We start from the raw sequence: 19,224 nt of genomic DNA on the forward strand, positions 1-19,224 counted from the left end.
TGCCCTTAAAATCTTGGTTATAACGCTAAATTTAGTGCCCTTTCAGACAACTAGCACCCTTCTGCCCTGAGATTCAAGCTGGAACACTGATTTTCAATAACAAACATGGCAGAACGGAAAGTAACCCCACAAAATCAAGTTTTTCTTTTATTTCTTTGCTTATCGTACTTTATAATCGCACCCCTACCTTGCAATTTTAATTTTGGAGAAAAAATGCAGACTATACAAGCCTCAATACGGTACATCAATGAGCCAACAACCCAGATATAACACAAAAAAGGCATTTAACATACAGTGCAACAATAGACAAGCGTCGATACAATATGTCAAGGTCTAAATGACAAATTCTAGAAAAGTTGTGAATGAATTTAACAGAGACAACCAAATATCTACCATAAAGCATTAAGTCAAACACTGACTTACTTGGAATAGGCACATGAACATGTGGCAAGGTTAAGGATGTACTTAGGTGAAATAAAACAAATCTAGAATTTAAAATTGATACTATAAGTCAGAAGAGCATTAGTTAAGGAACAAAATAAGCTAAAAATATTGATAGGTTATGGAGCTCCTTTTCGAGATATTTTATTTTTTTTAAATGGAGGGAAAAGGCTGACTCAGACTTTTACCTTATAGTTGCATTGGTATTATTTGGGTCTCAAATGGAAAGAAAAGAAATCTAGAGTCTGCTTAAATTTTGGTAAATGACCTTTTATGAGCTATTGAAGTCTTATATGAAAAGAAAAATGGGTGTTAAAATATTTTACCCTGTATCATAGGAAAAAAACCAAGGAGTCCAAACATCTGACAAAAATTCCTAAACCTGACCTAAGTACATCCTCAAACTACTTTTTGTGCATCCAAAGCACCCAATGCTATCTTAGTCATTAGAATAAACAAGGTGCAAAATTTAACATTGTTCATTAAGATTTGGGTCCGGCATCATGATTCCCATTTTATTCATCCTAACTCATTGTATAGATTTTATTTGTAACATTATATTGTGATAATTTTTCATCGCCACAGTCCAAATATATCACAATGTAGTTATAGTTTTACAGTGGAGTAACTTCAGTTAAGCCTTGTATTTAGGTCTATTTTTTTCAAAACCATGTTGATAATTAAATAAATCACATTAGAAAGTTCAGCTTGTATTGATAACTATTTCCAAATTTCATTGTTTTTGTAAATATTGCAAAAATCAATCTGTATTTGTTAGGTGGGTCTAGGTTAAAAGTGAAAAGATAGAAAGTCAATTTCCTCTTTAAAAGTTTATTTTACTGCATTAAACATGTGAACTTCAATTTAGGCTTTATGCAACCATTAATTGTATTATGTTTACAGAAAGATACAGAGAAGATGGGATGTATGGCATGTTGTCTAGTTATGTCACAACAAAAGTTACTCATGTGTCAGGAAGATCTACAATCTAGTTTTTACAGAACGCTTGGAAGTGCTAATGTTGTAGATGTAACATCTGTACTACAGGACCCTAATGTTAAAACTTACTGTGTTCTTGTAGGTATTTAAGTTAATGGATCAGCAGACTAATGGATCGGCAGAATAATGTAAACCATCTTAATTTAGCAGATACTTTATTTCGTGTTTAGCCATATTCAGCCCACTTTGCAATGATTTAATTTCAAAATTTTCAAGTTTACTTGATGTATTTAGATAAGGGAAAATACAAGTTTTACTATTGGCGATGATTTGAATTCGTGTTATTTTATATGCAAGAAAGTCACGAAAATTAGTTGGTTCACAGTATACGCTAATAGAGTAGAATATAAAAATAAGTAAATGTGGTATGATTGCCAATGAGACAACTATCCACCAAAGTTCAAATGAAGTGGATGTTACTTTAGCATTAGAACATTTCATGCACTTGTTCTAGTTATACCCCATGCAACGAGTTGCGGAGGGTATAATGTTTTTGACCCGTCCGTCTGTCCGTCCGTCTGTCCGTCCATCCTTCCGTCCGTCAGTCCTATTTCTTGTCATCGCAACTCCTCTCAAACCACACAACAGAATTTCACGAAACCTTTTTAGATAATAAGGACATACTATGTTGTTGTGCATATCAACAGGAAATTACGATTCAATTTTTTTCTAGGAGTTACGCCCCTTTGAACTTATTTACTTTAATGTACTACTGCAACCTTTTGTCATCGCAACTCCTCTCAAACCACACAACAGAATTTCATGAAACCTTTTCAGATAATAAGGACATACTACGTAGATGTGCATATCGACAGGAAATTACGATTCATTTTTTTTTCCAGGAGTTATGCCCCTTTGAACTTATTTGCCCAATATACTACTGCAACCTTTTGTCATTGCAACTCCTCTCAAACCACACAACAGAATTTCATGAAACTGTGTAGATAATAAGGACATACTATGTAGTTGTGCATATCGACAGGAAATTAGATTCAATTTTTTTTCTAGGAGTAACGCCCCTTTGAACTTATTTACTTTAATGTACTACTGCAACCTTTTGTCATCGCAACTCCTCTCAAACCACACAACAGAATTTCATGAAACCTTTTCAGATAATAAGGACATACTACGTAGATGTGCATATCGACAGGAAATTACGATTCATTTTTTTTTCCAGGAGTTATGCCCCTTTGAACTTATTTGCCCAATATACTACTGCAACCTTTTGTCATTGCAACTCCTCTCAAACCACACAACAGAATTTCATGAAACTGTGTAGATAATAAGGACATACTATGTAGTTGTGCATATCGACAGGAAATTAGATTCAATTTTTTTTCTAGGAGTAACGCCCCTTTGAACTTATTTACTTTAATGTACTACTGCAACCTTTTGTCATCGCAACTCCTCTCAAACCACACAACAGAATTTCATGAAACCTTTTCAGATAATAAGGACATACTACGTAGATGTGCATATCGACAGGAAATTACGATTCATTTTTTTTTCCAGGAGTTATGCCCCTTTGAACTTATTTGCCCAATATACTACTGCAACCTTTTGTCATTGCAACTCCTCTCAAACCACACAACAGAATTTCATGAAACTGTGTAGATAATAAGGACATACTATGTAGTTGTGCATATCGACAGGAAATTAGATTCAATTTTTTTTCTAGGAGTAACGCCCCTTTGAACTTATTTACTTTAATGTACTACTGCAACCTTTTGTCATCGCAACTCCTCTCAAACCACACAACAGAATTTCATGAAACCTTTTCAGATAATAAGGACATACTACGTAGATGTGCATATCGACAGGAAATTACGATTCATTTTTTTCCAGGAGTTATGCCCCTTTGAACTTATTTGCCAAATATACTACTGCAACCTTTTGTCATTGCAACTCCTCTCAAACCACACAACAGAATTTCATGAAACTGTGTAGATAATAAGGACATACTATGTAGATGTGCATATTGACAGGAAATTATGATTCAATTTTTTTTTCTGATACAATTTTTTTTTCTTACACTTGTTTTATTTCTCCAATGACAATGTGGGGACGTGGGGTATGTGAGCGCGCTCACTAAGGTTCTTTAATTTTTAATGCATACCCTTTGGACTTTCTTTGAATTATAAGATGTGGAGTATTCGTCAATAAGACAGCAACCCAACAATATAAAAACCCAAAGAGGTCAACATGATAACAAGCCATATTGATGATAATCTGATAGTGCAGTGCTCTCTGATGTTAACTTACAAAACTCTATTTATAATGTCAAAAATTTAAAGTTGTGTTAAACAGAAGATGGCTTAACAGTTATGCAGAATAAGAAATTACTTAATCATGTCTACATAACTCAGCTTTCACAATTAAAACCTAAAATTTTATGAAAATTGTTTTAGAATTGGCATCTGAATATTAAAAGTAAACAATATATAGGATATGAAACTTAGAGTAACATTTTAATTGTTATTTTCAATGTTACCATGGTACATTTTTCAGTAGTGTTTGTTTTTTATTAAAAAGTTTATTTCTTTCTAACATGTTCTAATGCAACCAAATTGTTTGCTTGGGATAAGAATTTGAATAATGAAAACCATTCTTTTAAATTTTTAAAACAGATGATTAGAATTTAATTTAATTGGTAAAACAGCTATTCTTTAAGACCTCTTAAAAATATTTTCAGGTTTTTGAATCCCATGACACTAATGTTAGTAATGAGCAGTGGGTTCTTCACTTTAACTCAGAACAGGAGAAGTTACGATTTATCAAATCGCTGTCAGATTGTTGGAAAACACATTTTGAGGTAATTTAAATGTAAAAAAAAAATTGATGGATAAGTCATGAAAGATTTTTCAAGCTAGTGTTCTGCAATCAGCTGAAAATTTAAAGTTCTTAATGAAGTTTTCAGATCAAAGAGATTACACACAGTTTCATGAACACTTTCTGGGCTTAAAGCCCAAATAGACTTAAAAAGTACCCTTGATATGGATAAAAGGCTATGCTGGGTTTCCATCAAATAACCGGGAGACCTCAACAATTAGTTCTCATTGGGTCAATTTGCACAATTTATTCCAGGTAATGGTAGCATTTTCTTTAATTCCTCTGAACATATCATTAACTTGGATATGTATGATGGCTTGTTTCGAAGCTGAGACATTTTCACTTATGAGGTTAAATTTTTTAGGTACAAAGTGTGTATAATTTTTCTGCAATTTTGCATACCCCAAAAAACTCTTTTTTCACAAAAAAGTTCTCTGAAAATTCAGTACTTGGCAAACATTTAATTACTCTTTAGTTTCTACACCATTATTCTATAATCCCGGCTCCTCAAACCATCACAGACCGCCTTTGTGGTCTTGAGGTAGCGTGTTTGCACTCAGCGTGTCAGTCTAGTACAAAGCAGGGTTAATATTCATATAACATTAACACGTTCTCGTCCTGAATATGCATATTAATTTGACGCTGGACATTAAGCAGCCATCCATCATCATCATCAAACCATCACAAATGTTTATGGTCAGTCACTTTTTAAAAATAGCAACATAGCGTCCATATCTTAGATACTATAAGCAATAGGTCTTCTATATTTGGTGTATGGAATGATTGTAAGGTGTATATGTCTGTCTGGCAGGTATCATCTGACCTTGACCTCATTTTCATGGTTCATTGGTCAATGTTAAGTTTTCATGGTTAAGTTTGTTTCTAAGATACTATTAGCAATATATCAACTATATTTAATGCATAGATTGATTGTAAGGTGTACATGTCTGTCTAGCATGGTTCATTTGACCTTGACTTCATTTTCATGGTTCATTGGTAAATGTTAAGTTTTCCTGGTTAAGTTCGTTTCTAAGAAACTAATAGGTCAACTATATTTGGTGTATGGAATGATTGTAAGGTGTACATGTATTTCCGGTTTGGTTTATCTGACCTTGACCTCATTTTCTTGGATCATATTTATGTGATACTTGTAGTAAAGCTTTATATTTAGGACTATCAACATAAAATCAATGGTCAGTAAAGCAGGCGAGACATTTTAGCGTGTGCACTCTTGTTATATTTCAAAAAGAAAAATTGAAAAATATGTTTACAAAAAATAATTTTCAAACTATTGGAACACAATTTATTTTGAGTTGGATGGTGGTCATTCCTGTCTTAGTCATGGGTACCAGTCAAGCTTAATGGGCTGTCTAAAGAGTCTTGTTTTCTAAAGATAGTAAGATTTGGCATTTGCCTACTTACAAGTTTTTCAATCAGCTAAACCACCAGATGATAATTATATTCATTGATATTTAAAATTATAATTTTTACCATAAAACATTTGGTATTTAATGTTCATCCTTCCAGAAATACAAGAAGACCATGTAGAAATTGGACTTTGAGGCTAATTTGTTGTTTTTGAGGAAGTCTTTCCTGTAAAATGAGGCATATATTTTTTCATTTACTTATCATTTTTTTTTTTTTTTCATTTGCACTTTAAGTATCCTTGAATTCTTACGGAGAGTCGTTAATTGTTTTGTAAAAAATCTGAAATGTCATTTGTTAATTATTAATACAAATTTTATTTCAAATAAAGTTATAGTTCAACTGTTTTATCATATTTTTTTAAGGTATGAAGCTTTGTGTTATATTTGTTATATTTAGATAAATCTTGTTTGATTTTACCATACATGTAGTTCACTTCAAATCAGTTCTTTAAAAGTGAACTCCTTTCAATAGAGATTGGTCAATTAAAACGTATCCAAATTATCCGATATGTTGACGTATACACATCTAGGGGAATATTCTAAAATAATTATCCCAATCGAATAAATTACTCGGTGTACTATTTTGAAGAAGTGGTAGACCCCCCTGTTTTCCTAAAACAACATCATCACCAATCTAGAAAAAACTGTATTTAATTGTTTTGGGTCCCCATGAAATAAAGATCTTTGAGATGCAACATTATGTACCCTTTTGTTGTTTCAATGCTAAATATAAAAAAGTTGTATATTAAGTTGAAGTGAGGCATTCAGAAATAAACAGATGCAAATTAATCAGTGCCACAAAGTTTGATTCTCGTTATTCTTCAAAATTGGTACATTGAGTAATACTGTCGATCAGGGTAATTATTTGAGCATATTCCCGCAGATGCGTATATGTCAACATATCGGATACTTTGGATCCGTTTTAAATTGACCGACCTCTAATACAAGCATCAGTCAGGAGCAATGTTCTTGAATGTATACTTAAATGTTATCCCTGAAATTTCGTTCATTAATAATCAAATGATAAACAATGAAAAGTTAATACATTTCTGTAAATGTGTTTGTCTGTTATATGTGCTAAGATGTAATCACTGAAAATGTGTTCAGTAATAACTAAATGACAGTTAAATGATATTTTAACAGTGTTTGTCTGATATATGTGTTAAAAAGAAATCACTAAAAACATGTGTTCATTAAAAATGAGATAAAAGATGAATCAAATGTGAATAGTTTTTAACAGTGTTTTTGATTGGTGTTTAGTTATAATTCAGTTCTCTTTATTTGTTTGTAATGACTTGAAAAAAATAGACTGATCTAGAAAATAATACTCATAACACCTTTTCACCTGTTTTCAACATGAACTGATCTGTTATGGAATAGACCATTTCGAACTATATTTACATATGGGTTCTTTTAAGTGGACTGAACTACGTGGGATAATCCATTTCATGTCAATGGATTCACCCTCTTTAAAATGAGTTTTTAAAAAAGGATTTAACAGTACAATGGAATAAACCACTTCTATCTAGATTTAGTATGGGTACTCTTAAAATGGACTGAACTATTATGGGATAATCCATTTAAAAATGGATTTGTCCTCTTTTTAATGAGTAAGACTACTATATGGAATAAACCATTATCTGCACTTTTAAAATTATAGTAAATTAAGGATAAGGAATTAAATTCCAATTATAAGAATACCGTTCATTTTTATATTGTATGACGTTGGCGTCGTCGTCGTCCGAAGACACATTGGTTTTCGCACAATAACTTTAGTTTAAGTGAATGGATCTCTATGAAATTTTACCATAAGGTTCAATACCACAAAAGAAGGTTAGGATTGCTTTTAAGGGATTATGGTACCAACAGTTAAGGAATTAGGGGCCAAAAATAAGCATTTTTGTAACTTCCAGACAACTTGTGTGTAAGTGTATTGATCTTTCTGACATTGTACCACAAGGTTCCATATCACAATGGGAAAGCTGGAACTGAGTTTGGGGGTAATTGCCCAAAATGTTTAGGAATAAGGGGCCAAAAATAAGCATTTTTCTAGTTTCCAGACAATAACTTGTGTTCAAGTGTATGGATCTCTCTGAAATTGTACTGCAAGGTACCATACCACAAAGGGAAGGCTGGGATTGATTTTGGGGGTAATTGCCTCAAAATTTTAGGAATTAGGGGCAAAAAACAAGCATTTTTCTAGTTTCAGGACAATTACTTGTGTGTAAGTGTATGGATCTTTATGAAATTGTACTACAAGGTTCCATATCACAAAGGAAAAGCTTGGTTTGAGTTTGGGGGTAATTGCCCTAAACATTTAGGAATTTGGGGCCAAAAAGTGGCCAAAAAACAAGCATTTTTACAGTTTCCAGACAATAACTTGTGTTCAAGTGTATGGATCTCTCTGAAATTGTACTGCAAGCTACCATACCACAAAGGGAAGGCTGGGATTGAGTTTGGGGGTGAAGAATCATAAGGGGGTTCAACAAATTTGGGGGGGGAATATTTTTTCCTTTTTTTCCTTTTTTTTTTTCTTTAAAATTTTCCATTTTAAGTTGGTTATTTTTAATTTATATATAAAAGCAAATAATAATGATATGGTTTGATTTCATCAAAAATTGTGAAAAATGGGGTTCTTTGATATGCTGAATTTAACCGTGTATTTAGATTCTTAATTTTTGGTCCCGTTTTCAAATTGGTCTGCATTAAGGTCCAAAGGGTCCAAAATTAGACTTAGTTTGATTTTAACAAAAATTAAATTCTTGGGGTTCTTTGACATGCTGAATCTAACCGTGTATGTATTTAGATTTTGGATATTGGACCATAATAGGTAAATTAAAATTTTTTAAGTTCTTAGACCACATTCATTCTGTGTCAGAAACCTATGCTGTGTCAAATATTTAATCACAATCCAAATTCAGAGCTGTATCAAGCTTGAATGTTGTGTCCATACTTGCCCCAACTGTTCAGGTTTGACCTCTGCGGTCGTATCAAGCTGATTCCAGCGGAACATTTTATTACAACATACATTTTAGATTCTATTGGGAAGGACAGCTTCACACATTACACCTTTATTCCAGGTTGAAGCTTTTGTAATAAGTCCCCAATTGTTGCCATTTCCATGAAAGATTGGTCAGTTTGAGAATGAAAGGACCGAAAATTTTGCATACATAATTTTGTTAGCTATATTGAAAGCCCTCTTACATGTACAGTTCTCATCAGATGTCAGTAAAGTCAAAGGTTTACATCAGCAAAAGAAAAGGACATTGTATTAAGCACTCTTGTGCCAATATTTCTCAATGAAGATAAACGAAATTTATGTAGAAGATTTATATTGTCAATATCTTTGATGAGTTATGTCCCTTTTAAGTGTAAATAATATGGAAAAGTGGAAAATCAACATTGTGACTGGTCTCATACCTACATTTCCCATTTCATTTGAGATTTATGAAATTTATGCAATTGGGTTTGTAAATCGAAGTTGATCAAATATTTTTTTAGGAGTAATGCTCCTGTGAAATGTAAATAATATGAACATTTAACATTGTAAGCACTCTCAAATCAATAGTTCTCATTGCAGTGGCGGATCCAGAAATTTTCATAAGTGGGGCCCACTGACTGCCTAAGAGGGGGCCCACTCCAGTCATGCTTCAGTGATTTCCTATATAATCAACCAAATTTTTCCCACAGAAGGGGGGCCATGGTTATCCTCAGCATTAAAAATATGTTAGAAAACTTCTTAAAGATGATCTGATTAAATATGTTTGCCCCTTTGAAATTTAAAGAATATGCAAATTTGTAATTTTTTGGAGTTATGGCCCTTGGATAGAAAATCAATGCGAAAATTCCTTTATATTGGAAAGGGGGATATATGGCAATGAGAACATTTTGTGTAAATGGTCTCATCTGAGTAGAATTAGGATGAAAATTGATAATTAATAAGATTATGTCATAATTGTAAACTATTAAATAGCAACAGAGTATTATATTTAATCTTTTGTTTTTTTCTTTATAGGTTGAAATTCCTGTTTTTCCTGTAGATGACTTTGCTCTTATGAAGATTTGTCAAGAAATGGCACTTTTACTCAGAAACAAATTGACTATAAAGAAGTCGTAATGCTTTAGAGAAAATGAATTATGTTGTTGACTGTGATATTACTCTTTTATGTCTTTAAAAATACCAAACTCTGACAAAGCAATATGTTTATAGGATAAAATACTGTATATGTACTAATTTTTGCTGTGTATTTATTTTTACGAATTTCGCGGTAGGTATATTTTCGCGAAAATAAATACACGCGAATTCGAATGCAGATTTCATGCATATAAAAACCATTGAATAAATATTGCTGGAATTCACAACTGTATATGCATGTTCACCTTGTTGTCTTCAGATAAACTCAATTGAACCATGAAACTGTTAAACAACACCAGTTATTTTTACAGAAATTTAATTAAGAATAAAAGGACAAAAGGTGAAAAATAATATCCCAAACTAAATATGACAGCTATATTAAGTAATTAACGACATAATCAGGTTACTGAACATCTATCAAAACACAGGACTGATTTTATGATTGAATAATCTTTGTTTATTTTGTTTCATATTGTTAAATAAATGAAGACCTAATTAATGAAAATTTTATGAATTTTAAGTCTGTATGTAATTTATGTTCTGATATTTTTGGAAATACCGCGAAATTAAGTACACGCAAATTCATCGACAACAAAATCGCGAAAATAAGTACTCGCGTAAAAAAGTACATATACAGTATATGAGCTGCATCAGATAGAAATCAATCTTATGCAAATGAATATCAATACATCTGTTTACCTATTTCGGGTTAAAAAAATTCTCTATGCAAAGTTTGTAACTGTTTGAAAATTGAGTTGATTAAAGAACCAGACCAAAATTTATCTTTTATTTCGTTTTTCAATGTTCCAAAATCAATCAAAGTCTTATGCATGTACAGGGATACATGCACTTGCTTAAGGTTGATTTCTATCTGATGCAGGTCATATGTTTATGTCTCTCATGCTAAGCTTTCAATATATATATGTAGTCCCTAAAGTATCATATTTAACAAATACAAGAAATACAATGAAAGTTGAACCATACAGCTAGGTCAGAATGCAATGGCCCTTCCAAATTGATTCTTGATGTTTTTATGCTCAACTGCTGAATTTCTAGTCAAACGTACTTGTCATTGACTGAAAGTTCACATAAATAAAAAAGCTTTCAACAGAAATTGTAATTTTTTAGCGGCATAAGTACCTTTATGTTTGCTTTTAATTCATAAAAAAATCATGCCATAAATTTAATAGAATTTTGCAGTACAAATGTACTTCTTTCTATGAGCCAAACAGTTTACCATCAGTGTTTTAGGTTAACATATTTGGTACCAGTAGAGTACCTAGACATTTTACGGATATATTATTTTATCAATGTTTGTTATTTTAATGATATTATTGAGCTTTGTAATTAATGGCTGATTAAGTTGATTTTATTTTAATCCATGGCATTTATTTTGAAAAATACTCTTACATACTTGCATACATGTTTTCATGTCAATTTAATGAATATAAAAAGCTTATACTATGTAGGTATATGCAAATAACTTTTTCATCTGAGTACATTTACAATATTTAGCACCATATTTATAAAACTAACCAATTATTAAGGCATAACCATTCAATCGTTCATGCAACATCATTTATTCTACTTTTTGAGATGAAAACAAGACAAAATTTCATTGATTTCATTGGCGACCTATATGACACGATAACCATTCAAACAAAACTTCTCGGAGTGTTTATACATCACTTTTACATTTTTCATTTTTGTTTGTTACCTTCATGTGGTTTAGGTTTTGCTCATTGTTGAAGGCCGTACATCATTTGGTCTCATTGGCAATAAGACCTCATCTTGTATTTATATTATACAGGGTCTTCAAATCATTAATCCTGTAATGTGCAAGAATATTTAGCCTTGTAGCTTCAGGTGAAGAATATTTAAAAATGCAATTCCTTCATCCCACATGTTATTTATTTATTTGTTAAAAGAAGGGTTTTTTTTTATAGGCTTCCGTAAATTTCACTTGTAATGTGTTTGTACACAAGCTAAGGTCAGTCAGGAGTACAAAAGTAATATTTTGATTTGGATACATAAAACAATAAAAATATAAGCTCTTAGCTTTTTAAAAGAAAAAGGCAGTCATATTGGCCAAGTAGTTTTAAAGAATAATATTAAACACTGGTTCAATGAAAACCTGTTGCATTCTGGGTATAACACCAGATGCTTCATTAATGTGAACTTTGTTTACTGCTGATACACAGAACTAACATTCTAAACCACTAAGGGTAGAATTGTTTGCAAAGGACTTATTGTATTCATGGTTGAAGTTTTGTATTTGTCTGCAAATATTTAATTAAGCTTATGATTGAGTTGATCTTTCTATGCAGAGCCCTTGGACAAATACTGATTTTTTTGCCAATGGTTTTCCTGTATTTTTATTTGTAAACCAAAACATTTACAATAGATAATTGTACTTATAAGTTTTTACAGCTATTTCACAAAATAACCTTGAAGTTCTAAACTGCAGTATGTACTTATTGTGAATGCTTTCATGTACTAATTTTGCATAATGTAAATCAATGAAGGTGGGACTTGGTAGAAAACTTTGTATTATGTTCAAATATTAATATTTTCATATGACTGACTTTTGACTTTTGAAATCAACTGTTTTCAAATGATTTTGTAGTGTATAGAAAACATAAACTATTTAATTTTTCCCAAATTGCACAGATTGTAAGCTTGATTTTATTTCTTTTAGTTGCTTTTACATTATCAAGCCAACCCTGCAAGGAATTTATAGCCAGTCAAGGTTGTTAAACACACCCATCATCATCATACTATCGAGTATCAAATTGTCCTACCACAGAGTATGTAACCTGTCAAAATTATATTCTCGAGAGTGAAAAGTCAGTAATATGAAAATAGTCTACTGTGGATTCATTATTATTCGTTGGATACCAATTTTTGTGAATTTCGTGGTTATAGGTTAACCACGAAATTAAATGTTCAACAAATGGCAAATTTACTAAAGGCTTGTATGCAGACATAGTCAAAACCACCAAATTAAATATCCACTAACATGTAAGTTTTCCTTAATCCACGAAAATTGGTACCCACGAAAATAAATGAATCCACAGTATTAGTTTTTAATTGAATTGTTACAAATTGAATATTAAAGCATAGCTGTTAACAACTTGCAACCTTTGAATCATAATTCTTAGATAGATTTAAAATAAAATATTTATTTTCCACAGCTAGAAGTGACATCATAGATATTACATAACAAAGAAATACACACGATACACAGTATGAACACACAACTTTATTGTCACAACAACATACCCACCCACCTGTGTGGCCATGCAATTTGATTGGTTTACATTATTCATACTTCTTATTTTTGTTTTTTATTTATTTATGTGTTCCAAAATATTTATTTTTAAATATTTAAAAAGATTACTATTTAATAAAAGTTCATGATTATGATTGAATTAATTTTAAGTGTTGAGTGGTTTTTTTCAAATGTACTTCTGAAATAGCAGAGTATTCTATTAAAACAAATTTACTTGCAACAGGTCAGATCAATTTGAACTTTATCCTAAACAGTATTTTTGTATGAGGAATTCTTAGAAAAGTTAACAATGGACAACGATGGACACTAGTTAATAGCAATAGCTCACATGGCTCATTTTAATACTTGTGAGCTATGATTTAAATGGACTCAATTGACTGGTTTGCACCACCTTTTTATTTAAGGCAGATTAATACAAAAAAAAATAGATCAAAGACTCAAATGGCAGGGTGGAGCAGAATGTTTCTTACACAATGGAAAATGCTCTATACTGAACATTTATAATATTTGGAATATGAAATGTAAAAATTCCTCAAACAATTCCTTATTAGCAGGTGCACAACTTCAACATGTGCAATCTTCCTGTGAAGTTTCAGGGATCTGTGCCAATGCTGATATAAATGCATAACAAATACCATTGACATGATACTAGTGGTTCCCCAAAAACTGACCTTATCACAAACTAATACATGTAAACTAAGCAAGAGTTTGGGAGTGGGGCCAAATTATCTCTATGGAAATGTGATGTGCCAATGCTAATACAACTGAATATCACAAACCGACCACTTGTGGTTCCCCATAAGCTGACCTAATCACAAACTAATACATTGTTGACACCAACGCGGCTGGAAACAGCACGCCCAAGTTTCTTTTTTCGACTTTGTTTAAATAAGACAATAACTTCAAACTAGAATGATGATGGTATTATATGTGCATCTGTTGTTCTCAATAGATTTTGTATGTGGAAAAAAAAATGTTATTAATTATCAACAATTCACGATCATTTTTGTCTCACCTGTATTATGAGAGACATAGGTATTACAATCCGGCAGCAATGGCATTAACTGAAATGAAATACTGTAAATTCAGAAATTATTGCGATGTTTTTATTATTGCGAAAAATGCGACAGTGTTATAATCGCAATAATTAAAACTCGCATTTTGAAATTTTTTATATGATTTAAACAGGATGTTTCTTATTATCGCAAAAATTAAAATCGCATTTTAGTCTAAAATGACAAAATCACAATAATAAATGCACGCAATAATTTCTGAACTTACAGTACTCACTTATGAGTTATAGGATAACTATATTTGGTATATGGGTTCCTTGACATGTCTATCAGGTAGTGGTCACCTGACCTCTGTCTATCGGGTAGTGTTCACCTGACCTCTGTCTATCAGGTAGTGTTCACCTGACCTCTGTCTATCATGTAGTGTTCACCTGACCTCTGTCTATCAGGTAGTGTTCACCTGACCTCTGTCTATCAGGTAGTGTTCACCTGACCTCTGTCTATCAGGTAGTGTTCACCTGACCTCTGTCTATCAGGTAGTGTTCACCTGACCTCTTCCTCATTTCATGGATTATTCATCAAGGTTAAAGTAACATGGTTAAGTCCACAATATTTGGTGTATGGAATGATTGTAAGGTGTAAATGTCCGTCTGGCAGGTTTCATCTGACCTTGACATTGGACAATGGACAATGTTTAGTTTTTGTGGTTTGGTCTATTTTTCAGATATATAAGCAATTGGTCAATTATATTTGGTGTATAGAACAATTGTAAGGTGTACATGTCTGTCTGGCAGGGTCAATATTACCTTGACATCATTTTCATTGTTCATTGGTCAATGATAAGTTTTCATAATTTTGTCAGTTTATCAGTTACTTTAAGTAATTGGTCAACTATATTTGGTATATGGAATGATTGTAAGGTGCACATGTCTGTTTGGCAGGGTTCATATGACCTTGACCTCATTTTCATGGTTCATTGGTCAATGTTAAGATTTTGTTGTTTGGTTTGTTTTGCAGGTACTAATAGGGATAGGACCACCATATTTGGTGTAAGGTGAAAATGTCTGTCTCTCATCGTTCATCTGACAGTGACCTCATTTCCAGAGAACATTGATAATTTTAAGTTTAGTGATACTTGTAGTAAAACCTTCATATTACAGACTTTCAATGATAAGTAAAACAGGAGAGACATTTCAGATGAGCACTCTTGTATTAGTATAGAGTGGTTTATTCCATGTATGGTCATAGTCATACTCATTCAAAAGTAGGTGAATCCATTTTCAAATGGACTTTCCCACATAGATCAGTCCATTAAGAAGGACCCAAAGCTAAATCTAGTTTATAATGGTTTATTCCAAAACAGTTCAGTTCATGTTAAAAACAGGTAAAAAAGGTCTATGAGTACTTTTTGATGGATCAGTCTATTTTTTTAAATCCTTTCTAACCTGTAAAGAAAACTGAACAATAACCAAGCACCAATCAGAAACACTGTTTAAAATTATTCACTTTTGATTCATCTTTTATTTAACTATTAATGAGCACATTTATAGTGATTACATTTTAACCCATATAACAGACAACCACTTACATAAAGTTACTCACTTTTGACATATTTATCATTTATTTATTTACAAACATATTTCAGTGATATCATTTCAGCACATATTATAGACTGATTCCTAATGAACATTTATTAGTGAGCATTGTTCTTGATTAATACTCATGATGAAAATAGGTCATTCTTAAGAAACTGAATGGAATTGAGAATGGAAATGGGGAATGTGTCAAAGAGACAACAACCCGACCATAGAACAGACAACAGCAGAAGGTCACCAACAGGTCTTCAATGTAGTGAGAAATTCCCGCACCCGGAGGCGTCCTTCAGCTGGCCCCTAAACAAATATATATACTAGTTCAGTGATAATGAACGCCATACTAAACTCCAAATTGTACACAAGAAACTAAAATTAAAAATAATACAAGACTAACAAAGGCTAGAGGCTCCTGACTTGGGACAGGCGCAAAAATGCGGCGGGGTTAAACATGTTTATGAGATCTCAACCCTCCCCCTATACCTCTAGCCAATGTAGAAAAGTAAACGCATAACAATACGCACATTAAAATTCAGTTCAAGAGAAGTCCGAGTCTGATGTCAGAAGATGTAACCAAAGAAAATAAACAAAATGACAATAATACATAAATAACAACAGACTACTAGCTGTTAACTGACATGCCAGCTCCAGACTTCAATTAAACTGATTGAAAGATTATGTCTTCATCATATGAATATCAGGCACAATCCTTCCCGTTAGGGGTTTAGTATCATACCATCATAACATATATGAGAAGAACATGGAAGTCGACTATGATAAATCAAAAAAGATTCATCTATTAAAAAGAAATTTCATTTGATTTAACTTTTGAACTATAGAATTATTTGAAATAGCATTTATATTTAATAAATAACATTTCACAGTATCTGTAAGAATTCAGACAATCTTTTTTTAGGATATTTTTTTCTATAATGAAAATCTTTTTAATGTAAATTGTTGCGGAGACGATTTGAATTGTGCAGTGGAGTAAATTGTTCATATGAAGTTCGACGATTTGGGATTTGGGAGTTCGACGATAATGTTATACCAATAGCATTATTATATCCATAACATATAACTAACTCGAATGTTTGCTAATAACTGCGTTTTAATCCAATATTTACAATATTTACAATCATTGCATATTACAATTTCACAACATTGTTTTTGATGTTAACTTATCGCATGATAAAGACGAACTGTTTACGTCTGAACATTAGACATAAAATTTCACACTAATTTAACCTGATTCCCAGAGATGATCAAAACAAAGTAATTAAATCGCCACAGCTGCATTTGCAGACGACTATTATTTGAACTCTAAATGACTAGACTGACCGACTGAAGGTGTCATAAAATTTAGGAATCCCGTTAAGATTAACAATTAACTTTCTACACTGTAATAAATTCTTTGGAAAATACTGTTATCTTTAACTAATCTTAGCAGACGAAAATGTAACTTTATTTCAACATAATTGTATTGAAAATTAACGATAAAAATAAACTTGCAAAAATATAAGTGCAATTAAAAAAAAAAAGAAATCTACTCTATTGAAAATCATAATTAAAAAACAATCATACTAATAAAAACTAATAAAAACTATTGTCTTCAATCCATAAATGAAAAAAATCCTCTTTAAATCTTTTCATATACGGCATCCAGAAATAGAAAAAGAACAAGATAAAAGTAGTTAATCTCATTGCTGATCAAAATTAATGTCAAGCTGAAGGTACCTGTAATCCTCACTATACAGCTACTCAGCAAATAATAAGCTCAATTTTGTGATGTATGACCAGAATAAGTGCTAATTACAATATTGTATTATTTCTTGCGGATTTTTTATGTGTCTCAAAATTTTGCTTTTATCTGCTGTTTTTGGAGATGTAGCATTGTTCTCAGAAAAACTTTTTTTAAGAAGTTCTTGTGTACATCCTTATGTTGTGTGTGTTTCAATCATGTTAGGAATTTGTAGTTTTGTCGATCTTGAATTTATGATAATTTTCTGCTGTTAACAGGTCCTGTCATATATATTTAATTTAAATTAAAAGGCAAAATGCTAAAGTTAGTCAAACATCCCAATTTAAGGAAAATAAATCATACAAGAAGTCAGATAATTTTAACATTATGAACATTCCTATCCCGTCAGATTTTTTGGTATCTATTTTTGTTTCCAAGATATAACTATTACTTTCATTTTACTTTGTGTGTTCCTTTTTTTGGCATGGTGGCCATGTTGTTTAATGGACCAAAATGTCAAGTTTTATTTAATTTGGTTTTACCATTTTGGAGGAGAAGATTTTTTTTAAATTTACACATTAGATAAAAGACACTTTGCCAAGCGAAAGCAAACGCCCACATGAGCTAAAATGAGTACACATGCTGAAATGTTGCCCATTTTACTTATTTATAATTGAATTAATTTTGGAATAAAATTGAGAATAGAAATGGGGAATGTAAGTCTGTCATATGAAGGATTAAATACATGTATCACATAAACTTGACACTACCAATGAGCGTTGTAAATGAGGTCAATGTCAGATGAACTATGCCAGACAGACATGTATACTTTACAATCATACCATACACCAAATACAGTTAACCTATTACTTATAGTATCTGAGAAACATACCTAATTGTGAAAATTGAACATTGCCCAATGAACCATAAAAATGAGGTCAAGGTCAGTAAACCCTGCCAGAAAACATGTACACCATGCACCAAATATAATTGACCTATTGCATACAGTATCTGAGAAACAGAAACAACCATGAAAAATTGATATTGACCAATGAACCATGAAAATGAGGTCAAGGTCAATGGACCTTGCCAGACAGACTGGTTCATGTCTGTTATATTTGTTTTTCATGAATTGTTTTGTTATAATTAAGTCCTTTAGTTTTCTCATTTGAATTGTTCAAGTCAGGGCTTTTTATTGCTGACTATACAGTATGGGTTTTTCTCATTGTTGAAGGCCGTACGGTTGCCTATAGTTGCTTACATCCACTTCATTTGAATTCTGACGGATAGTTGTCTTATTGGTAATCATACCACATCTCCTTATTATTATATTGTACACCATACAATCATTCCATACACCAAATATAGCTGTCTTATTGCTTATAGTATCTGAGAAACAGAACAAACCACAAAATTTTAACATTGAAAAACTAACCATGAAAATGAGGTCAAGGTCAGATGAAACCTGTCAGTCGGACATGAACAAGTTTCAATCATTCCATGCATCAAATATAGTTGACCTATTGCTTATAGTATCTGTAATAAGGACTTAACCTTGATCAACGATCCATGAAATAAGATAGAGATCAGATGTACCATGTCTGACGAAAATGCAGACCTTGCAAGGATCCTATATACCAAAAATAGTTTTCCTTTTACTCATAATAAGCAAGTATTTTAAATGACACAAAAACTATACATTTTTTTCTAGCAGTCGCTGAACCATGAAAATGAGGTCAAAGACAATGGCCGTATGAT

The 19,224-nt window shown here is 31.9% G+C and overlaps 1 protein-coding gene and 1 long non-coding RNA gene across 4 annotated transcripts in view; one reads left to right on the forward strand and one right to left on the reverse strand.

Moving 5' to 3' along the window:
• Positions 1 to 13,266, forward strand: part of LOC127720046 (pleckstrin homology domain-containing family M member 2-like) — a 37,772-nt gene extending 24,506 nt beyond the window's left edge. Inside the window, exons 14-16 of the mRNA XM_052226452.1 lie at positions 1,345 to 1,518; positions 4,133 to 4,252; positions 9,712 to 13,266. Coding sequence (XP_052082412.1) covers positions 1,345 to 1,518; positions 4,133 to 4,252; positions 9,712 to 9,813 — 396 coding nt within the window. The 3' untranslated portion in view covers positions 9,814 to 13,266. The remainder of the gene's footprint in view (positions 1 to 1,344; positions 1,519 to 4,132; positions 4,253 to 9,711) is intronic.
• LOC127720056 (uncharacterized) lies at positions 1,679 to 3,676 on the reverse strand. 3 transcript variants are annotated; one of them, XR_007990600.1, is made up of 4 exons: positions 3,381 to 3,676; positions 2,830 to 3,214; positions 2,495 to 2,662; positions 1,679 to 2,327 (listed from the first exon to the last, which is right to left on the reverse strand). It is a non-coding gene; the product is annotated as an uncharacterized LOC127720056 (long non-coding RNA). The 3 variants fall into 3 exon arrangements; XR_007990599.1 differs by having other exon boundaries at positions 2,830 to 2,997; positions 3,165 to 3,674; XR_007990598.1 differs by having other exon boundaries at positions 2,830 to 3,674.
• Positions 13,267 to 19,224: the final 5,958 nt, after the last annotated feature.

The sequence above is a fragment of the Mytilus californianus genome, unplaced genomic scaffold (genome assembly GCF_021869535.1).
Source record: "Mytilus californianus isolate M0D057914Y unplaced genomic scaffold, xbMytCali1.0.p SCAF_11, whole genome shotgun sequence".
NCBI lineage: Eukaryota > Metazoa > Mollusca > Bivalvia > Mytilida > Mytilidae > Mytilus > Mytilus californianus.